The sequence below is a fragment of the Mesoplodon bidens genome, assembly GCF_964165515.1.
Source record: "Mesoplodon bidens genome assembly, chromosome: 3".
Classification (NCBI taxonomy): Eukaryota; Metazoa; Chordata; class Mammalia; order Artiodactyla; family Ziphiidae; genus Mesoplodon; species Mesoplodon bidens.
Window position 1 is genome coordinate 123,634,275 of NC_138178.1, and position 27,831 is coordinate 123,662,105.

The window sequence follows — 27,831 nt, forward strand, 5'->3', positions numbered from 1 at the left end:
CACACACAAAGTCTTGTTTTTCAAATTTATTTTTAATATTTCACATTAAATGAAATTTAACCATACTCAGTACAGAGCATTACCACAATAGTACACACAAAGAACTTTAAAAATAAAAGACAAAAGAATACAACCTTCAACAAGTTAAATGCCACTTTACTATGTAAACAAAAATAAAACCCTGATGCTAAAAAGATACATATTCAGAGGTAAAATACATATACAAAAACACTTAACATTAACATAATCCACAACTAGATCACATTCTTTGCAAGAGAGTACAGATATTAGTACTCTACATCTACAAAATTTCAAAATCCTGTTAAAATCAAAACCATCTCTGGTTTATGATACAGCACAATTCATAAGGCAAAAATATAGGCATTATCATCCAGTTCTTTAATATCACTTGTTTTTAAGGCAAACTTGGAACTTTTTGCTTAGGATTTTAAATTAAATGGGACTTAACACATGATAACCTGACAAAATTAACAATAAGTTATCTCTAGTTAAATATGTATAAAATAAAAAGATATGGATAACAATTTTTCTCTCTGCAGAGATGTAAACTGGATTTTTGACTCCATATTCACACCAGTAAGAAAACCTGTAAACCTGTAATATTGAAAACTTATTGTATTCCTCATTCTTCAAATGTGAATCAATACTGAATCAATATACTGTAAGTGAAAATCTAATAAACATCCAGCCACAGAATAACTGTATCTAATTAAATCATGTCTAACTAAAGTGCTGTCTTACAAAGGAAAAAAAAAGAGGTTAAGAAGTAGAACTGGATGTTAACTTGACGTGTGACATCTTTATAAGTTATTAACTTTCAAACTACAGAGGTTATAGAGGTTATCACAAGTTTATTGAACTTTAAGCAGTGTATTTATTGTAGAATCTGATTTTCCTGAAAATGAGCACTTCGGTGACAATACCAGAAATCAAACACCAAAACTGAAAACAAACAGCATTATATTTACATATATTTCCTTCAATGTTAGCCAGAGCCTTGATAACATAATTTTTTTTTTAAGTTTCTATAATTCTGTTTTTCTACTAGAAAATATATTATCCAATTTTAGGAAAGTTGGAGTTCTATAAATATTAGCTTTTAAATAATTCTCTTTCATGTCAATAAAACCTAATTGGACACTAGAGGACACAAATGTTTATACATAAATTGGATCTCCAATCACTTTTCATGATGTCGGAAATAAGGAATTAGATTCACACTTTACCATAATAGTTATTTGGGTATAGGTCTCCCTTACTATATTTTACTCTTTGGGTGAAAAGACTATATCTTATTTATATTTCTAGCCCCCATAGCATCTAGCACAGTATCTCATATAGTAGACCCTCCATATTTGTCAAGTTAACAAAATAATTTTTCAAAACCTAAGGCCATTCTCCTATTACTTTTACGTCCTAAATGTAATATTCATTCATGTTTAAAACAGTATTAGCAATAATATATGGAACTTATATAACTATCCTTTGGGTTACATTAAAAATCACTTGAGTTCTATTACTATATTTAACAAATATTAAATAGCCAAACATTTCTAACAGATTAAGTCTTCATAACATAATTATAGAAGGCAATTATCTTCTAAATGATTAATTTCTATTTCCCACTATTACTTTTTTCCAAAATAGTTCTGGGCAATCTTAAATAGCTTTCTCCTCCTTGCCTGAGTATATAAAATTATTTCTAAAATCTTTAACCCTGGGAATTTATAATCAAACATTTCGAACCTTTTTAACACTAGAAATGTGGCTTTAAATTCACAATTTGTCAGCAAAGTATTCATGATGAAACTTCTCACAAGCTGAACGAGAAGGCTCTGTTGTAAAGTTATCAGCTGTCAGGTCATAATACCTCTGGTTCTTATGCACAATTAAGTAGGTTTAGCAAACCTAAAATAAATATTTCTAAATTTGGGGGGTTTTTTTCTCTTCCTTTCACAGGGTTTCATAGTTTGTTCTCTAGTATATTGCTCTTACTACTGCCCAAAATGTTTCACATTTAGTCTTCACTGAGATGAAATTTAGATTCTTCCAAAACAATGATCAACTTATATCTTTGGTCTAATTTACCAAACGATTATATATTTTATACTAATTTGATAGTGGGGATGATATGTGAAGAAAACATTGTGAAAATAAAATGTATAGTATAGATCTGTTTACAATTAAAATAAATTTCTATAGTCTTTCAAATTCCCTTATCTTCTGGGGAGAGGGGCTTAAAAACAGTGTAATAGGATGTATTTAATAATTGATTGTTAATGTTATCAAGAATAACAATTCTTTCTAATTGATATAAACAGAAAGAAAATTGAGATGGGGATTTAAAATTAAGTATGTGATGGAATCTATTTTAAATTGCTTTCTTTTTTTTTTTCTTCTTTTTTTTTTTTTTTTTGTGGTATGCGGGCCTCTCACTGTTGTGGCTTCTCCCGTTGCGGAGCACAGGCTCCGGACGCGCAGGCTCAGCGGCCATGGCTCATGGGCCTAGCCGCTCCGCGGCATGTGGGATCTTCCCAGACCAGGGCACGAACCCGTGTCCCCTGCATCGGCAGGCGGACTCTCAACCACCGCGCCACCAGGGAAGCCCTAAATTGCTTTCTTTAAATAAAGTCTAGGCCAATCACAATAGTGCACCTTGTCTCTATTCAACAGATTTATTCAAATCAATTATAAAGTTATTGCTATATATCATTAAGTTATTCAAACAAGCAACATAGAAAATATTCAGCCTGTCAATTTTATTAGTAGCTCCTGTTGAGTTCTTAATTAGAAAGAGACTAAAAATCACTTGCAAGGTTTTATAATCTGTGCAAATATTCATACAGCATGAAACTACTTATATGATTAAAGATGAGTTCACACAGTTTTGCAGTACATATTTAAGTCTACAACTGGTAGTTTATGGAAGAACAAGGAAAACTGAAAATTGCCTGGCTATAAATAGTTTTCAAGAAATAACATATATGCTAAGAAATGAACCTATGTTTTATAATTACAAATGGCTTCTTAACAATAGTTCTGAACATTATGGCACTTAAGAATGCAATAAGAACTTTTTCTTAGGAAACAAATATAGTTTTGTAGAGACTATAAAGAGATAGTGGGAAGTTAAAAAAAAAGAAAAGAGAAAGAAAAAATCAAGGGAAGGAAAACAAAATGACTACAGTACCAAAAATACAAGTACCAACATCCTAATAAAATGCAAAGTAATGTATTCAAGATTAAGAGACATTTACTAAAACATGCAAAACAAAATGAATTAACCAGTTCTTTTAAATAAGCTGTCACTTGGGTAAAGCAAACAATTCTGCTTTAAAAGATCGTTTCTTTAGTCAAAGTGGAACTGAATTTAGAACCATTACTCAAGTAAACATCAAGTTCCAGTTTTCCTCAATAACTTTAAAATATTCAGTTACCTAAGAAATGTACAAAATAATGCTTAACTGCCTAGTGCTTTATATTTAATGCATATATTTCTGTTTTTAAGAAGGGCATATAACATCTAGCACAAGAAGAAAGAAGATAAAATGTATCTTTCTTTAAATCACTATTCAGGAACCATGAAAAGCATAACAGGCCATTTGAATGTTTTTTGGATGTAAATATTAGTATAAACACTAACATTTTTAATAAGCACAAATGAGCCAAACCAGTAAAAATGAAAAATACTATCAAAACATGTCATGCATATCTCATATTTAACATCCAAAAGAACATTGGTATAGCCTTGTTACAGATCCTACAGTTAGCACCATTTTTATATCTGAATACTTTGAAAAAGCAAACAAAAGTCTTAAAAAAACTAAAATTATTGTAAGCATATATGAAAAACTCAATGTGCACTAAGGGTGGTACTAAACATTTGTCAAATATTTACATCAACACTGGGAAGCCTGCTGGACTACTAAAAAAAAATTGAAACTGATATGCTTAACTCTTTCTATCCATGCTTAGCATACCATAGATGGGTAACTAAATTCATCCAGCATTAACCTGCCCATATAAAAAAGGCATACACAGTAAGTATCTGATTGCTTAAAATAGGGCCCGAAATCATGACAGTAAATGCATTTATCTTGCAAACTTATTACATCCCCAGCCCTAAAGCCATTTAGCAGTAAGAATATCCAGGTGACTCAGTATGGCATGTAATTTACAACCCTTAAAAGTACCAGAAAAAAAAAGCAGCCCTTTGTTTGTTTAAGATGTGAAGCATATGAATTTATATCCAACAGATAGTATCAGCACTCTGTCTAGTCACTCAGTATACTCCAGCATCTAAGTATCTCTCATCCTGGTAAAAAACTGTGCAGAACAAGGAGAGGGAAGAAAGCTAATTTTTTTTTAAAAAAGCAACAAGGTTTTCTCCACATGTACACTTATGAACATAAAACTATTCTATCCCAGTATTAGGAAAAAAAAGTGCACAATTCAATTGGCAAGATCTTTCCTTTTTTTTTTTCTTGGATTATCGATTCACTGTATAATCAAGAGCAACCAAAGCTACTTGTCAGTTCAAAGTACCCAACAAAACTTTGAGTCTTCATGCCATTTCAAGTTAAAAAGAAAGCAATGTAGCTTTTGGGCTTCAGAAAACTGGGCATCCTTTCATGCAGCACAAGGTTCATCACTACGCTATTTCCACAAGTCCACACTTGTCAAAGTGCAGTTAATCCAAAATTGCAGCGACAGTATATCATGCCAGCTGAATCCAGCCATGTATCTGAGATGGGGTCATATTTCTGCACGGTATTCAGATAGGAAGACCCTGAGTGACCACCCACTACATAAAGGTAGTTATCAATTACTGCAGCACCAACTCCTAGGAAAGGTGGGTAAAAATAGGGGAAAAAAATATGTTAACCATGAAGCAGACTTCGCACTAAAGTAAATTTGTATTTAAATGTTTTCTTAAAATAATTTCAACAATCTATTATTAATTATACAAGCAATATAGCAATATGTACTTACTGGAAAAAAATCCCTTAGTATAAAAGAGCTGAAGTCTTCCTTCATCTCTCCTCCTCAATCCTACTCTGCCTCTCTCTACCACAGTTAAATATTATTAAGAATGTAGTATATATCTTCCCATATGCTTTCTTCTCAATTTATATTTATATTTTTCAAAAATCTTTAATTTTTGTTTTCAAATGTGTTAAAATTTTAAATATATAAACTATATAATTTATGCTTAAAAAATTTTACTTTATATATATATAGTTCTAAAAAGAACAAGGCTATGCAAATATTTTACATTTTCATTGTTTTAAGATTTTCCTTCTCAATGGTACCACAGAAACTAATTCTAGTAAACAAGCCTTTCAATTTCCTTTGTATGTTTACTTTTCAGGAGTTGCTTTAATCATAAATGCAAGGAATACTCCTAAAGCATTTCCACCAGTAACTTAAAACGTTCCTTTTAAAATAATGTGATTTGAGTTTGGGCTTAAGGATAATTTCTTCTTTTCCTCAAAGGTTTATTTGTTTTTCTTTATGAAACCTGAAACCCAACCCTTTCTAGATCAACTATAACTATACCCCTTTAGGAGGAGAGAACATTTGAAAGTAACATACAGACTGCTGATGAACAATAAAAAACAAAACAGAACAACCCTAGGATCCTGGGTGTGTGTGCACATGTGCGTGTAACACATAAAACAATTACATTTGTTACCTGGACACAAAGGGCTTCTATAAGATACTTTCTATTATCAGTATTTCTCAGGATGTGTTGTAGAAATTTAAAAAATAAAAATATGCACTTTGGCATATTAAAATCACAGTAACAAAATCTATATAGTTTTGTCTAATCAAGTTGTCAGTCAAGTTTATCACAAAAAATGTTTTTTCTGGACAAGTAATAATACTCTTACTCTTATATCCCAAGAAACTACTATTTCAAGAACATCACTATAAAAAATATTGTCCTATATGTTTAGAAATTGGTATGTTATTATTACCTGTTCTGGGTTCTTTCATTGGTCTACACACAGTCCACTGATTTTGATGAGGGTCATATCTTTCAATGCTTGACAAATGTGAAACACCATTATGTCCACCCACCACAAAAATAAAGCCTAGCATGACACCCACACCAAAGTGAATCCTTTTATCTGCCATAGATGCAACCATCTCCCAGGAGTCCTTACTTGGATCGTAACGCTCCACACTGCAAATATTCACAAAAGAAAGAATTAATTCACATATCCTTTGTGTCACTCTTCCTACTAAAGCAACTAAAACCCAACAGAGTTTTAAAAGTGCAAACGGACAGATATAAAACAAGAGTAGTTTGTCCCAAATGTTCAGATTTTGCTGATAAAATCACAGGGATAAAAGCTTACCTTGTAGACTGGTGCAATAATAGCCATACCCTACTCTATTATATTGTACAAGCAGCAAGGTGTAGTAAAAGCATGGAGCATTTGAAGTCAGAAAATCTGGGTTCAAGTACTAATATTACATACCTAGACCTACCACTTTGGATTTGTGTCTCCTGGATAAGTCATTTCCTGTAAACATGGGCATAATATAACCTCAAGGATTCATGTAAGAATAAAGTCCAATGAGCATGCATGTGAAAGAACTCTGAAAATCACAAACTGAATATAGACGGTTCCTAAAGATACTAAGGATTTTCCACACAGCTAAGGAAAAGGGAAGATGAAGAGAAGGAAAGAAGAGGAATGTTTTTCTTATAGGTGAATTCATGGTGACTAACTGTAAAGCAAACACTACATACTTCATAACACAAACTGGCTAATCATAATAATGATTATTGTAATGATTATAATAATCAGAGTAATTTATGAGAATTCACAGATTTAAATAAAGTCTGTATGCCAGAGAATTCTTGGCATTTCCAAGTTGCTTTATGGAAATTCAAATCAAATCAGAATTTCCAAATAAGCTTTCCTGGAAAATCCCAGAAGGCCTTTAAGCCTACACTTTCCCTGAATGGTTGCAAAGGCAAGTTGGTTGAGCTTGTTCTGGTCCTAACCTAACTTCTCAAGAAAGCCTAAAGCATTTGAGAGTAAGTTCAGAATAGGGATAGACTAGACTAGACTAGAAGACTAAACTACAACTATTTCTGAAAGGACACCAGGATAAAAACCGTTAGAGCAAAATCACTAGACAAGAAAAATCCTGTGAAAAACTGTAACAAGAACTTAAACTTCAAGAACATTATCTCAAAATTAAAGTACTTAACCTTTTATCTTAGAAATTTCTGCTAGCAGCTTTTCAAAAAATAGAAATGCATGTCTGGGTCCCAAATACTTGTCCTTCAACTAAAGGAGCAATAAAAAGGGAGAAAAATTTAGCCTACACAGAAATAAAAACTTATAGATGAAATGCTGTTGTGGCATTATTTTCTCAGCCTGTTAACAAACCACCACATACTCTCTTTTATTAAAATGCTCACAATAAATAAAACACATACCACTATTAGAGATAAAATACTATTAGAGATAAAATCTTTGGAAGATCGACTTTCAACAAAGGTTCAGAATTATGATTAATTTTCCATATAAGCACTTTATGCTTTTGTTTTTCTCATATATATATTTCTCCTTTATTCAGAGAATACTATAAAATACAGAAATCTCACACTTAAATTTCAGCACAGCTCAGATACATAATGATACATGTATGATTACAGAATAAGAATCCAGAACAGAATAGTTAAATAAGGCTTAAAGTTTATGATGTGCTATAATATTGTGTAAGCATATAGAAATTACATTTTCCACTTTTTTATTCTATTAAACAATGTAGTAACAGATGATCCATCCATACACAGACATATAGACACACACATTTATACATACACACACCACCCCAAAATCTAAAGTTATCTAACTTCATCTTATTTTCAGATTTCTGAATTCTAAAATCCAGTCCATTTATATTGAATGAATGAATGTAAAATTTAATAAAAGGGATTTGATTTTTAGCTTTGTATTAAATCTCCATGTAAAACAATTACAATTATACTTATGGAGCAGGTTAAGTTTCCCAAATGTCTATCAATATTACTTTAAAAATTAAAAAGGGAAGTTCATTCATATACACAAATTGTTTAAAATCCAGAAATCATTGTTAATGATACTTTTAAAAATCTACAAGCATATACAACTTGATTAAGTTAAATACCTGTTCATGTGGGCAGGACCATACCCACCAATGGCATATATCATTCCATCCAACACAGCTGCGGCAAAACAACTTCTTGTTGTAGTCATTGGTGCCACAGGTTGCCACTTTCTTACTTTGGGAATGTACTTCTCTACAGATTGTAAATAAGATTGTCCATCATAACCACCTAAAGCATAAAGTTCTCCTGCAAGTACCACTACTCCAAGGGTACTTCGGCTCTCATTCATTCTCTCAAGAGAAGTCCAGGTATTTGTATCAGGATTCCAGCATTCGACTGAATTTTCATGTTTTCTGATAGTGATGCCAGGACGCACGTTAGTTTCAATACCACCTATAACATACACTTTTTGGTCTAAAACGCATATTCCAAATTCATAGCGAGGAATGTTTAGGGGTGCCAAACCAATCCAAGAGTCATTCTGAGGAAAGTACATCTCCACACTAAAGAATAAACAGAAAAAATTAAATTTAAAACATCAAAATGGCCCATAAACAATATCTGGCAAAACTGAAGATACACGTATGCTCTGACACAGCAATTTCATTCCTGTGTATCTACTCTACTGAATGCCTATTACAGCCAGTTTTGCAAAAGAACACAAATAGAGAAAGGTTTACAGCAGCTCAACACAGTCATCTATCAAAAGGAGAATGGATAAATAAGATGTGGTATACCCACCCCATGACAAAGCAATTCCATTCTTAGATATGCACCCAAGAGAAATGCACACATATGTATATGTACAACAGTGTTCACAGTAGCATTATTTGTAATAGTTGAAAACTGGAAACAATCCAAATTTTTCATCAACCATAAAATGCATAAGTAAATTGTGCATATCATATAAGAAAATACTATACAGCAATGAAAATGAACAAACTACAATTACATGTAACAGTGATGAATCTTACACATATAATGTTGAGGGAAACAAGCCAAATTCAAAAGAATATATTCAGTATAGTCTCATTTCTATCAAGTTCAAAAACACTTCTAATCTCTAGATTAGAAATGAGGGTGGTGGTTACCTTTGGGGAGGGCAGGGAGGGACCTTAAGGGTGGTTTCTGGGTATTGTTCATGTTCTTTTCTTGAAATGGTTTTTAATGTTTGCTTTGTGATAATTCATTGAGCTGTACACTTGGAATTTGTGGACTTTTCTGTATATGTGAAACATTTCAATTAATTTTCAGTCATCATATTCATAGTAGAAAGAAAATGTTGTATTATGTCCATCTACTATAATACCATATGCCAATGAAACTAAATTAATTATTTCCTCATGCAATCTCAATTTCATAAACTTACTGCTCAATGATAAAACACATCTCTGAAGAATATACATGGTACTACTGCATTTACATAAAAATGTGTAAAACCTAACTATATACTGGGGCACATATAATATGTGGCAAAATTATAACAAAAAGCAAGGGAATAATACATTAAAAATTCAGAATACTGGTTACTTCTAGGGGAGAGAAGGAGATGGCATCAAGGAGGGGCACAAGGGAACTTTAAAACTATTGTTAGCCCAATCTCAACAATACTATTTTAGACCACAATTAAAATGTACACTGAGACTTTTTAAAAGATAAAGGACATATCAATTGACATTGATAAAACATCAACAGTTTCCTCCTATTGGAGGAAAGAAATGCAATCTACCAAATGTTTCAAAATATTTTAGAATGTTAAATATTCTAATATTTATTCTAATATTTAGAATATTAAAGAAATAAATTAAACACAAAAGTTTTCATAAAGCAATCCCATTTAAGGGAAAAGGAAGGTAACATCCAGCTATATTTTCAATGTATAAAAGTTATTTGTATAACACAACACTGTTAATCAACTATACTCCAATATAAAATAAAAATTAAACAAATAAACAAACAAAAAAAGTTCCTTGTAGAATGCTCTAAATCAATGATGGCCACGGGTCACATTCAGCCCACCAGCTACTTTTGTAAATACGGTTTTACTGGAACACAGCCATGCTCATTTGTTTATGTATTATCTATGGCTGCTCTTGCACTACAATGGCAGACTTGGGTAGTTACAACTGAGACCATATGACGATGACAAAATTTAAAATATTTACTATTTGGCTCTTTATAGAAAAAGTCTGACAACTCCTACTCTAAGTTATCAGAAAAGAAAGCACTTTTTACTACTGTTGTTAAAAAAATATTTACGCTGAAGAAAATAAATTGCATGTAAAGTCCATGATTTATATCAATATCCTGTTTTTTATTTTCTTGGTGGTTACTCTGATTAACTGTATTCATTCAAACATATTCTTGTCCCAGTCTGCTCTCATCACAAATTCCTAGCTCTCCTCTTTAGCATTTTTTGATATAGCTAGCAATAATAAATCCCCTCTGACCTGGTCTGACTCATATAAAGATGTAAATGATTTCACAAAGGAAAAAAGGGCATAAAGTAGAAGAAAAGTTCATGAATAACCAGGATGGATAAAATTTGTGCACTGGGAGGGAGAAGAGGTGTTTAAAATTGAGAGTGTTGTAGAGAATGGATGACAATGTGATTAAAATAATCAGGTAAGTGATTTTAAAAGAAAACAACAAAAAGAAGGAAATAAACAGGAAAATCAAACTATTTAAAAAATATAATAAATTAGCAAATGTTAAGAGTATAAAATCTATTAGCATCAATCCTTTAAAAGCCTTCTATTTACCTATCCAAACAGGCAAACAGTCCAGATTTTCCTCCTACTGCACAAAGTACTTTGGGAGCACAGCGAGGTCGTGTCATCAAAACTGTCTGATGAGAGAGTCTGTTTTCAGGCATAAAGTGGTACTTTAGAGCTTCATTCAAAAGATGTTTACAAGTGCGATCATCACGAATAAGATGATTTGCTTCATATAATCTAGTGAGAAACTTAACACTCAGCAATGGTAATCGTACACTGTTAAGTAGCTGTGCTAAGTATTTCTGGCGTTCTTGGACGTCATACTTGATCCAAGACTCAAGTGCATAAAAAACAGTCTCTTCAGTAGCTACATTCAAACAGTCATTGGAAACAATTTCATCCAAATCAGCATGCGTAAGCTCAAAAAACTCTTCAGTCTGGCAAACTGCTTCAAAATTCTGGCATATGTATTTAGTGGCTGCCAAATAAAGGTCATGACAACCATATGTCTCTGCAAAGCGAGAAATTCCAATACAATTACCAGGATCAAGTTGGCTTTCAAGAAATGCACAACATTCTTTCAGGACAAGTTTTATCTGGAGTAGGTTTGCTGCTGGAAGGAGAGATTCAACTGTGTCCTGTGAAATAAAAACAGTCCCTGTATAGGCATATTCCACAATGGCCTGTAGAGCAGTTTCATCAATGCACTGAAACTCAACCTCACTGTTCTCTTTTTCAGAAAGGTTTCCAGTAAACATAGCTTTGAAATATGGGCTGATGCTGGCAAGTACCACTTTGTGAGCATGGATTTTAACATCACCTACTCGAAGAATGATGTCACAGAGTTCGTGATGTTGACGAAGAAGATTCAAGCCCTGTAGAAGTTGTTCAGAATGTAAGTGGGTTAAGTTAGCAAGCATGTAGGTCGGGGATGTGTGGTCCATCTACAGAAAAACAAAAAGCATGAATAGTTATTTCAAAATAATCTTGCAAGTGATTACTTTTACAGGTAGCACAAAATAAATGAGATTTGTTGTTTATCTGCATTTTTTTTTTTTTTTTTTTTTTGCGGTATGCGGGCCTCTCACTGTTGTGGCCTCTCCCGTTGCGGAGCACAGGCTCCGGACGCGCAGGCTCAGCAGGCATGGCTCACGGGCCCAGCCGCTCCGCGGCATGTGGGATCCTCCCGGACCGGGGCACGAAGCCGTGTCCCCTGCATCGGCAGGTGGACCCCAACCACTGCACCACCAGGGAAGCCCATGTTTGTTGTTTTTTAAATACTAAATACTAGACAGAGGCTTTTAGAGTTAGAAGGGAAGTTAACAATCATTCAACTCCTTTATTATAGATATTAAGCACACTCCGTGCTTCTAGAAGATGAACAAGATTAAAAATAGAAGAGAAGAAAAGAGACTAGAAAGAAAAGAAGAAGAAAAAATGAGAGGCAATAAGGACTGGGGTAGGTTGAATAATTGCTCCCCCAAAAGACATCCGCATCCTAATCCCTGGAAACTTTGAATGGTACTTTTATGGCAAAAAAAAAAAAAAAAAAAAAGACTGTGCAGATATGATTAAGGACTTTGAAATGGGGAGATTATCCTGGGTTATCTAGTTGGGCCCTAAGTGCAATCACATGTACCTTATAAGAAGGCAGAAGGAGATTTGACACAGACAGAAGAGAAGGTAATCTGACCACAGAGGCAGAGATTGGACTGATGTAGCCACAAACCAATTAACATTGGCAGCCACTAGAAGCTGGAAGAGGCAAGGAACACAGTCTTCCCTAGAACTTCCAGAGGGCACAGAGCCCTGCCAACGCCTTAATTTCTGCCCAGTGATAATAATTTCAGACTTTTGGCCTCCATAACTGTGAGAGAATAAAGTTTTGTTATTTTAAGCAACTGAGTTTGTGGTAATTTGTTATAGCAGCCATAAGAAATCAACACATGGATACTTCAGAATGGCTCATAGCAGTTGCTTAGAATAGATGAAAGGAATGTAAGACATCTACACATTATGAACTGTTTCTTTCCTGTCTCATTCATACCTCAAACACAAGTAATGGGGATAATTTTAAAAAGCAGAAAATTTGGTTCCTATTTTAAAAGTATTATCAAATAAACTTAAAAATTCTGAACATTATTAAATAATATAAATGTTGGTAGGACTGGGAGAGGATAGCACTTCATTCCTGTGAATTTTTAAGTGCAAATATACAAATATTAAAACTTTTATCTTCATCAAGAACACCATCATTTCACACTTGTTTCATTTGAATTTTATGTCCATTAACAAATTTTGTTAACATGACCACATTATAGCTGATATCACCAGCCTCCACTTCTGATCTCTCCAACTAATCTTGCACACATCTAACAGAATAATTCTCAATCAGGGTACAGACAAGTCTCAAGAAACTTGTTGGTCTTCCAGTAGGTACTTTATTCCAGAACAGAATATTGGTAAGAAAACAGCAACCAGAAGGCACATGTTTAGATCTGGGTCTGTTCTTTTTACTTACTATAGTGTTGACCTCTTAAACTTGTTTAACTTCTTTTAGCCTCAGTTTAATGGAAAAAGTTAACATCTAGACTGAAAAGAGAAAAATGAACAACAGGAAAGCAAGTAGATATAGCAAATAAGTGACAGGATTAAGAAGTAGTCCTAGCTACTTTACATCATTAACTTTACCTTATCTTCATTTTCCTTATCTGTAAAGTGAGATCATAATAATACCTGAACTATATATATCTCACAAGGTTTTTGAGGATCAAATTAGATAATGCACAGGAACATATAACAAACTGTAAGAGTTATGAGTACAGGGTACTATGGTGAGGCAACAGAAATGTAACAGTATCAGCGAAGAACAGGGACCTTGGAAATATAATGAGTTTTAGTTCTAACTGGGTCATATACTATTATATGAAATTGGTACATTTCTTAATTTAAGTATTAATTTTTTCATCCCTAAAATAAGAATACCTCCCACCTATCTCAGAAGGTTACATGAAAATTGTTCTGTAAAGTTTAAAGTTCCACACAACTTGAAGTGCTATAAATACAGCACTTAAGTCTCATTCTCTTCTCATGATCCCCACTTTCACTATTTCCCATTCTTTCCATAATGACCTTTCATTCCAATAAAGCTCATGTAATTACCACAGCTCTATATAAATATTTTCTTACATTTGCCAGATTTTGCCTATAAACTTTCTCCTCTCCCATGTTCTTTTCATCCAATTCAAATTTTCAAAAGGCTGGTTCAAAATTAACTTCATCTGAAAGTCTATAAACATTTAAGTACTCAATTCCTTTACATGCAATTAATTTAATTATAAGTGCTGTTTTGTGAAACATACCCGTCTCAACTCTCATTTGTCTGATTCAACAAGAAGACGTTATTCAGGATGAAAAGTGAACAACAAACAGGAAACATGAATGATACAGAAAATAAGAGAAGGAAATGAAGAATGACACCTAGCTAATACAATGAGATGAGAAAGTGAAATACAAGGCACACTGATTGGAAAGGAAGAAACAAAACTGTCTTTGTTGGCAGATGACATGACTGTCTATGTAGAAAATCCAGAACAAACAAAAAAAAAAAAAAAAAAAAAACCAAGACAGTGGAACTAATAGGCAATTATAGAAAGTTTGCAAGATACAAGGTTAATATACAAAAGTCAATCAATTTTCTATAAACCAGCAATGAACAAGTGGCATTTGAAATTTAAAACATATAACCATTTACATTAACACCTAAAAATTGAAATACTTAGATATAAATCTAACAAAATTAGGTACGAGATCTATATGAGGAAAACTATAAAATTCTAATAAAAGAAATCAAAGAACTAGCTAAATAAATGGAGAGATATTCCATGTTCATGGATAAGATGACTCAACATTATCAAGATGTCAGTTCTTCCTGACTTGCACTACAGATTCAATGCAATCCCAATCAAAATTCCAGTAAGTTATTTTGTGGATGTTGCAAACTGATTCTAAAGTTTTTATGGGGAGGCAAAAGACCCAGAATAGCCAACTCAATATGGAAAAAGAAGAATAAAGTTGAACATCTGACACTACCCAAATTCAAGCATTATTATAAAGCTGTAGTAACCAAGACAGTGCGGCACTGGTGAAAGCACAGACAAATAGACCAATGGAACAGAATAGAGAGTCTAGGAACAGACCCGCATAAATACAGTCAACTGATCTTTAACAAAGCAGGAAAGGTAATACAATGGAGAAAAGATAGTCTTTTCAATAAATGGTGCTGGAATGTAAAGTAAAAAATGAATCTAGACACAGACCTTACTTATATCCTTCACAAAAATTAACTCAAAATGGATCACAGACCTAAATGTAAAATGCAAAACCATAAAACACTTAGAAGATAACACAGGAGTAAATTCTAGATGACCTTGGGTATGGCAATGATTTTTTTTTAGATAAGACACCAAAGGCACAATCCACACAAGAAAGAATGATAAGTTGGATGTCTCTATAAAACAAAACAAAACAAAACAAACAAAAAAAAACACACAAAAACTTCTACTTTGGGAAGAACAATGTCAAGAGAATGAGAAGACAAGCCACACACTGGGAGAAAATATCTGCAAAAAAACACAACTGATAAAGAACTGTTATTCAAAATAAACAAAGAACTTTTAAAATTAAACAAGTAACAATCTGATTAAAAAATGGATTAAAGACCTTAACCGATACCTCACCAGAGAAGATACAGATGGTAAGTAAGCAGATGAAAAGATGTTCAAGATCATGTGTCATGAGGGAACTGCATATTAAAACAACGACATAGTACCACACACCTATTAGAATGGTCAAAATCCAGAATACTGAGAACACTAAATGCTGGACAGAATGTAGGGCAAAAGGAACTTTCATTCATGGCCGTGGGAATGCAAAATTGTACAGCCACTTTGGAAGACACTTTGTTAGCTTCTTATAAAACTAAACATACTCTTACCATACAATCCTGCAATCGCCTTCCTTGGTATTTACCCAAATGAATTGAAAACTTATGTGCACACAAAAACCTGCACATGGTTGTTTATTGCAGCTTTATTCTGAAGTGCCAACACTTGGAAGCAACCAACATGTCCTTCAGTAGGTAAATGGATAAACTATGGTACAACAAGGCCATGAAATATTATTCAGTGCTAAAAGAAATGAGCTGTCAAGCTATGAAAAGACATGGAGAAAATGTCTTACCAAGTAAAAGAAGCCAATCTGAAAAGGCTACATACTGCAAGATTCCAATTATATGACATTCTGGAGAAGGCAAAACTATGGAGACGGTAAGAATATCAATGGTTGCTAGGAGTTAAGGGGGACGGAGGATGAATAGGCAAAGCACTCAGGATCTTTAGGGCAGTGAAATTACTCTATATGATACTATAATGGTAGATATGTATCATTATATATTTGTCCTAACCCACAGAATATAGAACACCAAAAGTGAACCTTATGGTAAATTATGGACTTTGGGTGATAATGACGTGCCAATATAAGTTCATCAATTGTAACAAATGCACCACCATGGTGGTGGACGTTGATAATGGGGGAAGGTACACATGTGTTGGGGAAGGGTATAAATGGGAAACCTGTGTACCTTCCTCTTAATTTTGCTGTGAACCTAAAACTGCTCTAAAAAAATAGTCTTTTAAAAAAGTAAATTAAAAAAAAGGAGACCTAGCTACCTTATAAGTTCACATCTCTCCCAGACCAAACAATTATGTTCCAAGATATTTAAAAGAACCTGTGAATGAGATCCCTGAATCACTGCCAGTGCCACAAGACAGGAGACTATTTTCAAAAATAAGAGTGTAATTTCTACTAACATTCTGGTAAGGTTAATGTTAATTTCAGATAACACTTTAAAACAAACGATCAAAGGTTTGATATGTGAAACTTAGAAGAGGATGTAGTGACCTCTAAGACTAGGATGCTTGAGTTAACAAGAAGACGTGTCACAGATTAACCTTTTTTTTTTTTCTGATGTATTTAGACTTGCAGATCAGAAAAATATACAATGTTTAACTAGATACTTGTAAAGAATTTTATAATGCTTTTATGATTTTGAGAACAAAACCAAAAAATATAAGCTAGTTCAGTTAACTAAATTAGCAAGTGGTTGGACAACCACACCGAAGTATATACTACTTAATGAACTGAGGTCCACCTGGAGGGAGGTTTCTGATGGTATACCATAAGGCCGAGATGCAGATACTGCAGGCGGGCTCTTCAGCTTTGCAGATGATATGAAGCTGCAGAGGACAGCAAATACATCAGCTAACAAAACATGGATCCAAAAAGACCTGACATCTAATAAGAAGAAATTTAAGAGGGATAAATGTTAAGATTCTATAGTGGATTTCAAAACAACTATACAAGTACAGAAAAAGAGAGGAAAGACTCATCTGTAGGATACGTTTAAAGGGTTTAGGGATTTTAATTTTAGCAATACTTTAGCACACTAATCTTATGGAGGTTTAAGGTGCATTAATAGAACTATAATATACAGAACTAGAGAGGAGACATTCCATTTGGCTCTGCAAATGTCAGACCACATCTGGAATACAGATTTGGAGTACCATCCCTTAAAAGGGATCTAAACAAAGTAAAAGACCTGATGAAGAGAAGAAATTCAAGACATCTTATGGGTGTTGAGTCCAAAGAAAAAAAAGGAAATCTGAGAGTTATGTGCAAAGCCAAAGGGTGAAAGTTACTCAGTAATAATACAATAAAATAGGATTGTTTTGAGGATTAAATGCATTTATGCATATAAAGTGCTTAGAATAGTGCCTATCACTTAGTAAGGTCATGATAAATATCTTATTTATTAATAAGTTATCTTATTACTAGTGATTTTTTTACGTTGTTTGCTTAAGAGGTATTCTGCTTTCTATGTTGTACCATCTCTTACTACTGGCTAAGAAATCTACTTTGTACCAAGTACCATCTTTGTACAAGATGTCAGTGGACATCTTGGACCACACAAAGTATTGAAGAATTGTTGATTCTCAAATCAGGTTAATGAGTTATTGGTTAGATTCATTTTTAGTATAAATAGAAATCGTACAGTAATAGGTCTTTATACTAATTTTTGTATATCCAATTCAAGACTGGTAAATTACCATCAACACGATATAAAAGCATACTACAATATCGATTTGTAAATATACATACACACACATATATATGTACACATGCAACACATAAAAGAACATATGTTTGTGTGTATATATGACACATATCCAGATATGCAGGATGGTATAATTTTAAGAGACTGGGCTCTGGAATCAGGTTCCTAGGGTTACAATATTGTTTGTATTATTTAATAGCTATGTGACCTTGGGAAAGTGATCTTAAAGGCTCAGTTTTCTCATCTGTAAAGTACAGACAAAATAGTACACATAGCACTCAATAATCATTAGGTGCTATTTATTATTATCATTATCTTCTTTAAGAAGACTCGGTTTTTGCCAGCTAAACCCATGTGACTCCCTTCCACACTCACCAAAAACGGAACAAAGCTTACTTACTGTCAAATGAATAAATACAAACAGGGCAAGGCCAAAACCTGACTAATTTGACCAAAAAAGATACAGTGAGCCACTTTTAAATTTAGACAGTTTATTACTTACAGACAGTGAAAGAAGACTAAGCTCCCTGGATCCTTGTCCCACATACTAAAAAGGACAACACAGAAACAAAAGGGGCTGGATGGCAGCAATACAAGTTGTAAAGAACCCAAACTACAGCAGCAGCAGTTTAATATTCTGGAGCTCTATTCTGCGGGCCAGCGGGACACGAAAGTCCCATACTTCATCACACCAGGGAGGTAAAGAGAAACTGTCTCACGGCAGACTCCCAGGGGTGACAGAGAGGTAGGTCAGAGATGGCCTTGCAGCAGCTCCTTAAAGACCATGCATCCTCTCATGTTCCAGGAGAATCGCAAGGTGTTCCAAGACTCAGATAAACTTCAGTCCCACAGTCCAAGCTTTTGCCTATGTGGACACATGCAAGGTCACCAGAATGCCAGGATGAAGCTATTCCCCTATACTTATACCCTCTGTAGTATTTTTCCTTTATCTCACTTTCCTATTACCCCCCAAAATAATAAAAATGATCAAAGGTTTAAAAACCACTCAAGAAGGATACTGGTAAAGATGACTTCATAAAAGAAAACCCATACATATTTCTATCATTGTACTGGATTCAAATGACATGACGTTTAATCCCTTTAAGAAGTCTTGAGAATAAAGTTTAAGAGATTATACTCTTAACACATAACCAAAACAATTTGAACTAAGAACTTTAAAAGGGCAAGGTAAATATAGGGAACTTAAAATGAATTACATTGGAGGTTTGCCATAACATCATTCTTAACATTTTAAATTTGACTCCTTTTCTCTCTCAAGAAATCTGACTTAAGAGAAATTAACAGAACTTTAAAAAGAGAGAGCTTTAAAACAATGGTTCCCCAAATATGATCCTTGCACCAACAGCATCAGCATCACCTAGGACCTGCTAGAAATGCAAATTCATGAGCTCAACCACACATCTAAGGAATCAGAAACTAAGGAAGGGGCAGCAATCTGTGTTTTAAGAATGCATTAGTATTTTTATGTATGCTAATGTTTGAGAATCGGTTAGAATATTTCCAGCACAAGTGTAACTGCTTAAAAATTATAGCAAATTATAACTGTTACTCCTTCAAAATTATGAATTACAACTGTGACTATACTTGGTTCTTAGTTATTTACCCATAAATGGCTAAAAATAACTCACAGAAGCAATAATTCCTAATCTTCAAAACCTAACCTTTGTCAGTTTTACACTGGCAGTTTCATTTATCTCAATAACAACCTTGTGCAGAATGAAGAACAAGTACCATAGAAAACAGGAAAGAACAGTGAGGAAAAGTGTGAATTTCAGGGCCAGAGAGATTAGTGGGTTCAAGTCAACATTTGACTATTTAATAGCTGTAGACTTTGGGCAAATTACTTATTCTAAACTTGAACGTTCTCATCTGTAAAATTTGTTGTGGATTAAATAGAATGGTTTGGAGAAACAAGTCAATGGTGAAAAATAGAAAATACAGAAATAGATAATTTAATATATGCAAATTTAGTTTATGATAAAGGCAGCATCTCAAAATCAGTGAGGAAAAGAGGGACTTTTAAATAAACATGTTGGGATAACTGAGCCTCAGGAAAATAGATAAAATCAGATCCCTTCCATATACCTATGCCAGGATAAATTCCTTATGGATCAAAGGTATAAATGTAAAAAATTGAATCATACAAGTATTAGAATAAAATGGAGTGAATTCCTCTATAACTTGAGATTAGAGAACAGTTTCCTAACTATGGTACAAAACCCAGGGGCAATAAGTGAAAAAGTAGATTAAATTAATTACATTAAAAAACTTTGAATAGCTAAAAAAATCATAAGCAAAGAACAAAATATAAATGAGATTGAGAAAAATTTACAGTATATACAAAAAATGTATCAGCAATAAATAAAACATTCCTAAAATACTCTAGCCCTGTAGAAAAATTAGGCTGAAGAAATGAACAGATGGTTAAAAAATACAAATGGTTCTTAAGTATATGAAAAATCACTCAACTTCAGTTATCATCAAATGAATTAAAACTATATGGAGTTAACAATTCTCTCCTGACAATATACTCTTGGTGAGGCTGTAAGAATGAGGCACACTCATACATCCTTGTGGGAATGCTGAATGATACAGACCTCTGGAGATAAATTTGGTAAGTTTAGCAAAATTACATTTGCATTTACCCTTTGATCCAACAATCCTACTTCTAAGAATTTATCCAAAAAATACACTGGCAAAAAATATATAAAGGCAAATGCATAAGGTAATAATCGTAGGTCTATTTGTACAAGCAAAAGAATAATACCTTATGCTTTTGTACTTTCATATTTGAGAGACCAAGAGGCAACTGACCAAGAATTTTACAACAACTCTAATGCCCACCAACCAAAGAATGGCTGAAAAAACCTATGGCACATCCACACAATGGAGTACTATGCAGCTGTGAATAGAAATGAGGAATCTCTGCATATACTACTCGGCAGGACCTCCCTGATCCAGGCAAGGAAGAGAAATGTGTGTATAGTATGTCACTATTTATCTAAGAAAGGGGAGGTTACAAATATACATACCCACTTATTTTTTTTAAAAAAAGGAAATATTACATGGTATATTTTTTAAAACGTTACCTAACAGAGAAGGGAGAGAAAAGAGTGGAGAGGATAGAGATAGAAGCTACACATCTTTGAATATATCCCATTTATAGATTTGACTGTGGAATTAGGGAATTATTTTACCCAATTATAAAGCAAAATTAAACCTTAAAAACACAATCCATAAGAAACTTGAAAATAAAAGGAAGCAAAGGAACCCAATGTTCATCTAGTTAGTAGCCTAACCATACCATTCCAAATAACTTTAAAACAGTAATTTGATAGTCCATCCCTAGTGGGGTATGCCCTAAAAATTTTTACATCACTTTCAGTAATCACATTGTTGGTGAGAGTGTTATTTGTATTCTGAAACTGTTACTGTTCATTGCCACAATGCATAATTACATGACGTTTCTAATTCTATCGTCCCTAGAGTCATTTGTGATCTGGGATTCTCAATATGGGAGAAGAGAAAGATGCAAGACTGAGACATTAAATATAAACCTTGTAGTCTGATTTTTAATTAAAAATATCAGTATATAGAAACAACATTATATACACTAATACATATGTATTATACATATGAAATATATGAGATATACAAATGTATAAAATGTACATTAAGAAAAAAATTGTATTTCTTAGCTCTGGCTACTGAAAAGGGCTAGAAATTATGACCAACCCAGTAGCAAAGAGCACTCCTAGCACCAGATGTGGTCCCTAAATATTGTTTCCCTCCAAGGGAACAGAACTCCTTGGAAAAATGGCTGATTCCAGACCTTGGGCAGAAAATGTCACCATAAATTTGGAATCTTTACATACTAGGTAGCAATAAAGCTATCAATGATGACTAAGGTCATAAAAAACTTAGGAGCCAAACTGAATAGGCTCTCATTAGTCAAAGAGATAGGACAAACTGATCATCAATTATAGTAACTGCAATTGATTAAAACACAGCAGACATGCTTAAATCCATGAGTTCATAATGATAATAAAATTATGATAATTTTAAAAAAGTGATCACCACTGGAGGATACTAATGAATCAACTCATTATTTGAAACCTAGCAAATAAAGGGAAAGAATCAAGCATTTATCATGCCTTTCCTATAATAACTGTACCACTGGGTTACCAAATAGATAAGGGTAAGTTTTTCTTTATAAAAGTACTCCAGTTATTAAAGAAGGAATGATAGAGTATCACCATTTTACAATCTTAATGAATTAATAGAGGTAGGCATTGATTATCAAGGGCTGCTAACGTCACAAAAACAGAGACAACCAGACATCAGGGTCTTCTGATGGAAGATCATAATCCACCTATAAATATTTTTGCATACTCCCACTCACCACACACACACACCCCAAAATCAAACATGTAGTCAACAGACTAGATCCAACTATTAATTTATAAGAAATACAGAAAACAGAAAAAGCATGTTAAACTATAACAGAAGGATGCAATCAGCAAAAACATCCTGACCGTGAGAAATTTTATGGAATAAATAACGTAGACGGCTTCAACAAATAAACGGAAAGAAATAGGATGAAAATGAACCTACAGATTACTATAAACTTAAAAGACATTATCAACGAAATACAACCTGTGATTCATACAGGTGCGTGCACACACATATCATATACATACACACACACCATTTAGGAGACAACTGGGAAATTTGTACCCTGACTGTATTATTGATTATATTAACTAATCACTGTTATTTTATTCTTTGTTGTTGAACAGTGATACCATAGTTTTGTTTTTAAGAGTTTTTATCTTTTACAAATACATACTGAAATATTGGTAGATAAAATGATGTCAGGGACTGGCTTCAAATTAATATAGGATGAGGGATTGGATAGAAATGGATATGATGCCATGAGTTGATACCTGCTGAAGCTGGGTGACAGGTACATAAGGGTTCATTACATTATTATACATTTGCATGTTTATGAGATTTTGTACAGGAAAAAAGAAATAAAGAAAAAAATATATGGCACTAAACCTCACATAAGACTTACAGATGAAGAACCTGAAGTTCAGAGAGTTTAGATGAATTAACAAGATCACACAATTAGTTAAGACGTTACTGGGGCTATAATGTTTTCTTAACCTTAGAACAATGTTCTTTACATATTACATTAAAAAAATTACAATGCTGATCAGTGTTGACCTGCTTAAAATATTTACTGAACCAATTTATAATTGTTGCTATTCCTGATAAGACTAAATTATTCTATAAAGAGCATCTAGAATATCTCTGATTGCCATAATGTACCAGCTACTGTTCTAAGCTTTTTACATGTACTAACTCCGTTCATCCTCAGAGTAACACCATGAGATAAGCACTGTTATTATTATTATTCCCATATAACAGATGAAGAAATCTGAGGCACAGAGAAATTAAGCCCAAGGCAAGATTTAAACCTTTGCACTCTGTCTCCAGAGTTCTTAAATACTATGTTATACTGCCTCACTTATAAACTCATAATTTCTTAATCTTATTCAAGTTTTAACTCAAACAAGAAACTAAAAAGGTACAGAACAGAAATCCAAAAAGGACAGATCATATACATATATATAAAATATACACACACACACACTCTATGTAGATCAGATACAAGAATACATCAGAGCTTTAAAATGAAATAAAGAGAGGTCCATGGAACAATCATTCCCTTCTGTTATTTATATAATAGTAGGATTGATTCTTCTTCCCCCACATCCCTGCCATACTTTTTTGTTTTTAATTTTGGTACCATAAAACAAATACTTAGGAGTACTCTAAATCCAAGTAACTGGACTGATTAGTCAAAATTGAATAAATGGTATCCATTTGAAAAGTTTTAAAAAGGTAATAGCATTGTACTTCACTTCTAATCACATTCTTATTACATAAATATCCACAATATAAAGATAACATTAGATAAATTTAAAATAAAATCAAACATTCCATAGTCTACAGCAGCTTCACAATTTTAGATTCTGAAATCAAGTGATTAAAGGTCAAGTTGTGAGTTATTATACTTAATTGACACCTAAGCTACAAAACAGTGGTGCTGAAATCAGCTGGGAGGCAATTATCTACTACAAAGAGAGCAAATAAATGGTCAAGAGAAATAAGAATTGTTTAAATTTCTTTCCCACAGTTCAATTTTCCTCACAGAAGAATTCAACTAATGATGGCATAGTAATTTTGACAGTGAGCCTATGGAACAAGTTGGCATATTTTCCTTTTCTCTGAGATTGACTTTCATTATATCTAGAGAAACAAAAGAAAAATTAGAAGCCTGTTATGAGTCATTATATCATAGATTCCAAAATAACACAGAAGAAAGCAAGTCCCCAAAGCCATTACTACATCCAGTAAAAGCTCTAAGTTACATAATTAAGCCATCTACTGAAAAACTGGTTACAAAAAATGTGAAATCCTGTTAACAAACAGATTAGTGCTTAAAATGCAACAAATTTTTTTGTTTGTTTAAAAGTAGCATTTTGACTCAGAAATGCACAATGGATTTGGAGCATAAACCTAAGTAAATGAAATATAACACTGATACACATCAAGAAAAACTGTTTAATCCTACATGTATAAAAATAAGCTCATAATTTATTAACCTTATTAAAGTTGTGACTCAAACAAGAAACCAAAAGCGTTCAGAACATAAACCCAAAGAGGAAGATTAAAATACATATAATCAAATAATACATAATAATAGATGAGTGATTAATGATGGAAAAATCTAATTTTATCCTATAGTTTCAACACTCTCCCCCACCAAAAGTTTTCCAAAGCTCTAAGCAAATAGCTAAATTGACTCATTTGAGTAATTACTTTCTGATGCAAACACCCACAAAATGTGCCACAGTACAAATGTAGATGATGTGACCTCAAAAAATTGTTGAGGATTCAATGAGTTAATATTCATTAAGTACCCAGCAAAGTGTATGGCACACAGCAAACACTCAAATAATAGTGTAATTATAATTACTTGTTAATGTTAATAGCACCTTTCATTTCCATAGCAATTCTTCACAATAACTTCTTAAACTATACAAAATTCTTAACAGTTTACAGAATTCAAACTGGTTTCCAATATTCCTGGATGTCTGTAAAATCTGAGTAAGAACAAGGAAAAAACTATAGTGATTCATCCAACCAATTAATATTTTATTCTGACTGTGGAAATAAAGGATGCTTTTAGGGCAACTGTGTTTACCTTAACTTAAGCTCAAAAAATTAAGGTATGTATCAGAAACATTCCTTAATTTAACTAACTAATCCATTAATTTAAGTAAACTTTCTTGAACTTACTGAAATTATCTTGAAATTATTATTTTAACTTCTTTTATCTGAATGTGCTGTTTTCAATGTATTCTTAATTACTCCCTTTCAACTTTCAGAGGTGTACTATTAATACACCTAATAGTGTATTCCATTGTTCTGGAATTTGATTTAAAAATTTTTATCCTACCTCTCTATATGGTTAAATATAAAAGACTTTTCTAGTCAGTACACAATTCCTAGAATTCAAGAATAAGATTTATTGAAAATCTGCTTCATGATAGAAAAACAGAATATACATTAATTGGATGAGATTTATTTTCCACAAAATAACTCTAAAAGATAGTAAGATATGGGATGCTGATAAGGTCCCATTTCCTGGTCCCATCCACCATGAAGACTAATGCATCTACCAAGTCTTCATCAAGGAAATTAAAGGTAACAGATAGATATAAAATAGACTGCAATCTATAACACAGTGATCTACAGGGCCCTGAGAAAAGGGTTCAAAATGAAAACTCATCGTGCTTTGTTCCAAGGAAAAGGATATAACTAGTTGATTTAAGTATCCAAGCCCCTTGAAAATGTATTCTTTATAGAGAGAAGGGGTAATTCTTAAGCTTCTACCATAATTTTGATGATGATATATAATTCAGGACTTGCCAAGTTCACTTTCTTTGTTCCACGATTACCACACAACTTCCCAAGTTCTTGCATACAGGAAAGAGTGCACTGGATTTTCAACCTGAAAATTCTGATTACTGGAAAGGGTTATCTTCTATTACAACATAAACTGGCATTCTAATGTGTACATTCTGATGTGTACATCATTCTTTTAGTTAAGTCTGAATTGAGTTCCTGAAGTCTGAGCATACATGAGTAAAAGTATAAATCTGAACTTCTTACGTTGGAAATATGAGAACCAGACATTCCTTCTCACTGACAACTTCTAAAATCATCACTTGGTTTTCACTCCCCTGCCCTTACCCTGCCCCTAAAATTAAAAAAAAATTTTTTTTAGTTAAACCAAGTTTAGGCAGATTCATTTAAACACCGAAATGACTAATTAAAATCAAAGTAACAACCTAGAACTTAAACCAAAACAGAAGGATGCATGTTTACACAAGCCCCATTTACATTTACTCTACTCCCAAAAGAAAGGGGAAAAAGAAAAAAGAAAAGAAACCTATAATAATCAAATTGTGCTTTAAGACAACACCCAGAAGTTATTTTTGAACTTCCATTATCCAGCAAAAATTATTTATAAAGTGGTTTGGTATGCTAAGACTTAAAAAAGTATTTAAGAGACATCTCGTGTGGTACAGAACAGGGTAGGAACACTTGCATTTTAAGTGCATAAATTGTGGACTTCAAATGATAACAGACTTTTCTCACTGGGTCATTCAAAAGCAACTGTATTATTCCTTCCCAAAAATATTTTCTTCCACGCTCCAAAGAACTCAGCCTCACACCAGGCACTCCAGGTCTTCAATTGTTTCCGCTTAAGTTTAATTACAAGAAGGAAAAAATGCTCACCAAACTCACAGTTCGCCTAAAACAAAAAAACGTCTATTATCAACTCTAAATCTACAGGGCAGAATTCTCTTAGGACAGTGATGCCAAGAACTTCAACAGCAACTGAAATTCTTTGCAATCTCGGTTTCCAGGATACTGAAAGGCTGCAGAGACGCGGGAGGATCCTGCAGGGAGGCTGGGGCTGCGGAGGGAGCGGGAGAGGGGAAGGGGTGAGTCCCACAGAGGAACTGCATTAGACTTTGAGAACTATGAGGGAAAGGTTAGCTACAAGGAAAAACAGATTTATCTCCAGATCAAGTACGTTTTCAAAGAGAACTTAAAATGATGAGGATAAGGAAAAATGACAGAAAACCACTGACAGAAAACCATTAACCCTCCAAAACCGGAGGGTAAGCGAAGTAGGAAAAGGGGGTTGGGGGGGAGGGCGAGGAGAGTAAAGGCCTAAAACACCAGGATTTGAAAAAAGTACGCGAGCTCTGAGGTTGGCCTTGGGTCGGATCTCCCGTCCCGGTACGCGGACGGCAGGCGGAAAGGATCGCACTTAGGGCTGTAGATAGCAACGCGTTTACAACGATTGAGCCCTGCACAAGAAGGTGTCGCCTCTCTCCCTGCTTGCTCCCGTTCATTTCTTTACATCTTACTCCAGCACCAGCGGCACTCCAGCAGAACTCTGCCAAAGCCTGTGCCGCAGAAGGACAGCAAAAGGAAAATACCTGAGTCCCAGGAATCACGCCCGCAGCAACAGGAGGAGGAGCCGTGGACAAGGGGAACCCGGGCAAGATCCTCTTTTGCCTTTAGTCAAATCCCAGTTCTTACGGGTGGGGCGGGGAACTTCCGCCCTGAGCGAGGAGAGCGTCACTTCCCCTTATGCCTTCTCTCTTCCTCGCCTTCTCCGCTCCAGATTC

The 27,831-nt window shown here is 33.7% G+C and overlaps 1 protein-coding gene across 1 annotated transcript; it reads right to left on the minus strand.

Moving 5' to 3' along the window:
- Nucleotides 1-19: 19 nt before the first annotated feature.
- Nucleotides 20-27,745, minus strand: KLHL28 (kelch like family member 28). The gene is made up of 5 exons (XM_081229064.1): nt 27,640-27,745; nt 10,900-11,798; nt 8,197-8,640; nt 6,003-6,211; nt 20-4,864 (listed from the first exon to the last, which is right to left on the minus strand). Exons 2-5 carry the CDS (start codon nt 11,796-11,798, stop codon nt 4,701-4,703), a joined length of 1,716 nt encoding a protein of 571 aa, XP_081085190.1. The 5' UTR covers nt 27,640-27,745; the 3' UTR covers nt 20-4,700.
- Nucleotides 27,746-27,831: the final 86 nt, after the last annotated feature.